Here is a 2,156-nt window from a genome sequence, read left to right as displayed (position 1 = left end):
GGGTTTGCTCCCCGGGTTGTACCACTCATATCCTAGGCACCATTATTGAGAAATTATATACAGTTATCCCAGATATGGATACCCTATCATTTGCATGCATCATATTTGTATGTTTTACCCAGTGCTTTCGTATTGAGCTTAGAGCTCACGTTCAGTATTTTCTGTGTATCTGGACACCCCATTCGATGGGGCAGGTGTAGGTGCAGGATTGAGCACCAGGAGATTGGAGTAGCCAGTGACCAGTGAAGACAGCAGGATTAGCTGTAGGTTTTGCCTTTAGGGTTTATTTATTCGATTGGGTTGTATAATCGAATTTATTTAACCGGTTGTATTCTGCCGGTCTGTTTTTATTTTAAGTCTTCCGCAGCGATTTATTTAATACATGTTTAATTATGCTCTTAACTCTGATTAGGTAGTGGATTCGGGTAGGGTCGCTACAAATAGCCTCATGCCGAGACAACCAGTCCATCTCAAAAATCGCATCAAAATCCACCATTTTCAAAACAATAAAATCTGCACACAAATCTAGACTCTGCATCTGAACTTTGCAATTTCTTACCACACTACTACTTTTCAGTTCTTCTCCTGAGGGTAACGACACACAAAATTTTGAAATAGATTCATCCGGCAAGACCCCCAATTTCATCATAAAATTAACAGATATAAAAGAGTGCGTAGCTCCTGAATCAATCAACACGAAAGCAGGTAAACCAGCGATACGGATCATACCTGTGACAATTGTAGAATCTGGGTCAACCTGATCGTGAGTCATAGCAAACACTCTTCTCCTGATAGGATCCTTTGACTGTGGGCAATCCTTGGCGAAATTCCCTGGCTTCTTGCAAAGAAATCAAGTATTGGTCCCAAGCATGCATTGACCTGAGTGTGGCTTCCCACACTTTTGACAGATAGGTGCATTCGCCGGCCTTGGAGCATTGGCGTTCGGCTGATTCTGTCCCTGAGGTCGCGCCTGATTGAGGTTTTGGCGCTACTGCTGCTGCGGTCTCCTCTGAGCTGGGGCTTGGTACGGCCTCTTCTGACTAGACCCTTGTTGTTCTCTCCCTAGGTAACTGGCTCTTTTCGCTTGCGATTCTTTGATAATATCATTCCCATCATTCTCTGATAACATAGCCTCATTGACTGTTGCTCGGTACGTTTGTGCCCCACTCAATCTGACATCACGACGAATAGTGGCATTCAGTCCCTCCGTGAAATGCCTCAACTCCTCTGCAGCATTACCCGAAATCATGGGCACATAATACCTCCCCCTTTCAAACTTTTTCACATACTCAGCAATGGACATACTCCCTTGGCGAAGCTCCAAGAATTCTCTAGCAAGTCTAGTCCTGGTAATGATAGTGAAATATTTCCCATAGAACACATCTTTGAATCCATTCCAAGTCAACGTAGTCATATCCACAGCAGAACGGGCTCCCTGCCACCAAATTCATGCATCATCACGAAACATAAAGATGGCACACCTCACACGGTCTGCATCAGTGAGCTGCATGTAGTCAAAAATGGTCTCCACTGACTGTACCCATTCCTCGGCTACAAGGGGATCAGCCCCTCCTCTAAACTCCTGCGGCCCTAGATCCTTAAACTGTTTAAAGATCGGATTAGTTAGTAGTGGCTGATTGTTGTTCTGTCCTCCCTCTTGTGCTTGGATTAACTGTTGAATCTGTTCCCCTTGGGCTCTACTCTGCTCTTGCAACAGAGTCGCCAACCCAGCCAAAAACTGGTTATTCTGATTGTCCTCATTGTTTGGATTCCTACGGTTAGCCATAATCCTGCTGTCCATACAGTCCACATGCTTAATTATGTTATTTAAACATTACACCCTAATTAACATGCATAAATATTATTCACAATAGCTATCATGCATCTTAAACAATCCAAAACATAAAACTTACAGACATGAAGACGAAGCACAGGGTCGCGGCGAGAATGCATGCGTGCAAACAAACCTAGAGCGAACTGCTCTGATACCAAGCTGTAACGTCCCAATTTCTCAACCGAAACGTTAATCAAACATACTTACATAAAATTTTTAAAGAAATAAAAACTTTGCGGAAGCATGATATTCTTTATTAAAAGAGCATATAAAATGTGCACCAATAAAAGAAAACATCTAAAATTATTTGCCAAGCATGGCC

At 42.9% G+C, this 2,156-nt stretch overlaps 1 protein-coding gene across 1 annotated transcript; it reads right to left on the bottom strand.

The window, feature by feature from the left end:
* Nucleotides 1-988: 988 nt before the first annotated feature.
* On the bottom strand, nucleotides 989-1,786 carry LOC140874183 (uncharacterized). Its single transcript, XM_073277464.1, has 2 exons — nucleotides 1,487-1,786; nucleotides 989-1,435 (listed from the first exon to the last, which is right to left on the bottom strand). The coding sequence occupies exons 1-2, from the start codon at nucleotides 1,784-1,786 to the stop codon at nucleotides 989-991; spliced, it is 747 nt and encodes a 248-aa protein (XP_073133565.1).
* Between the last annotated feature and the right edge of the window lie 370 nt (nucleotides 1,787-2,156).

Source organism: Henckelia pumila, chromosome 1 (assembly GCF_033568475.1).
Source record: "Henckelia pumila isolate YLH828 chromosome 1, ASM3356847v2, whole genome shotgun sequence".
Classification (NCBI taxonomy): Eukaryota; Viridiplantae; Streptophyta; class Magnoliopsida; order Lamiales; family Gesneriaceae; genus Henckelia; species Henckelia pumila.
Note: the sequence above shows the minus strand (reverse complement) of the source record. Positions and strands in the feature narration are given on the sequence as shown.

Bases quoted from the DNA above. Each gene is read 5' to 3' on its own strand.
- LOC140874183 (XM_073277464.1), bottom strand. From the start codon at position 1,786: ATGGCTAACCGTAGGAATCCAAACAATGAGGACAATCAGAATAACCAG. The intron at 1,436-1,486 runs GTGAGGTGTGCC...ATTTGGTGGCAG, and splicing joins AGCTCACTGATGCAGACCGT to GGAGCCCGTTCTGCTGTGGA.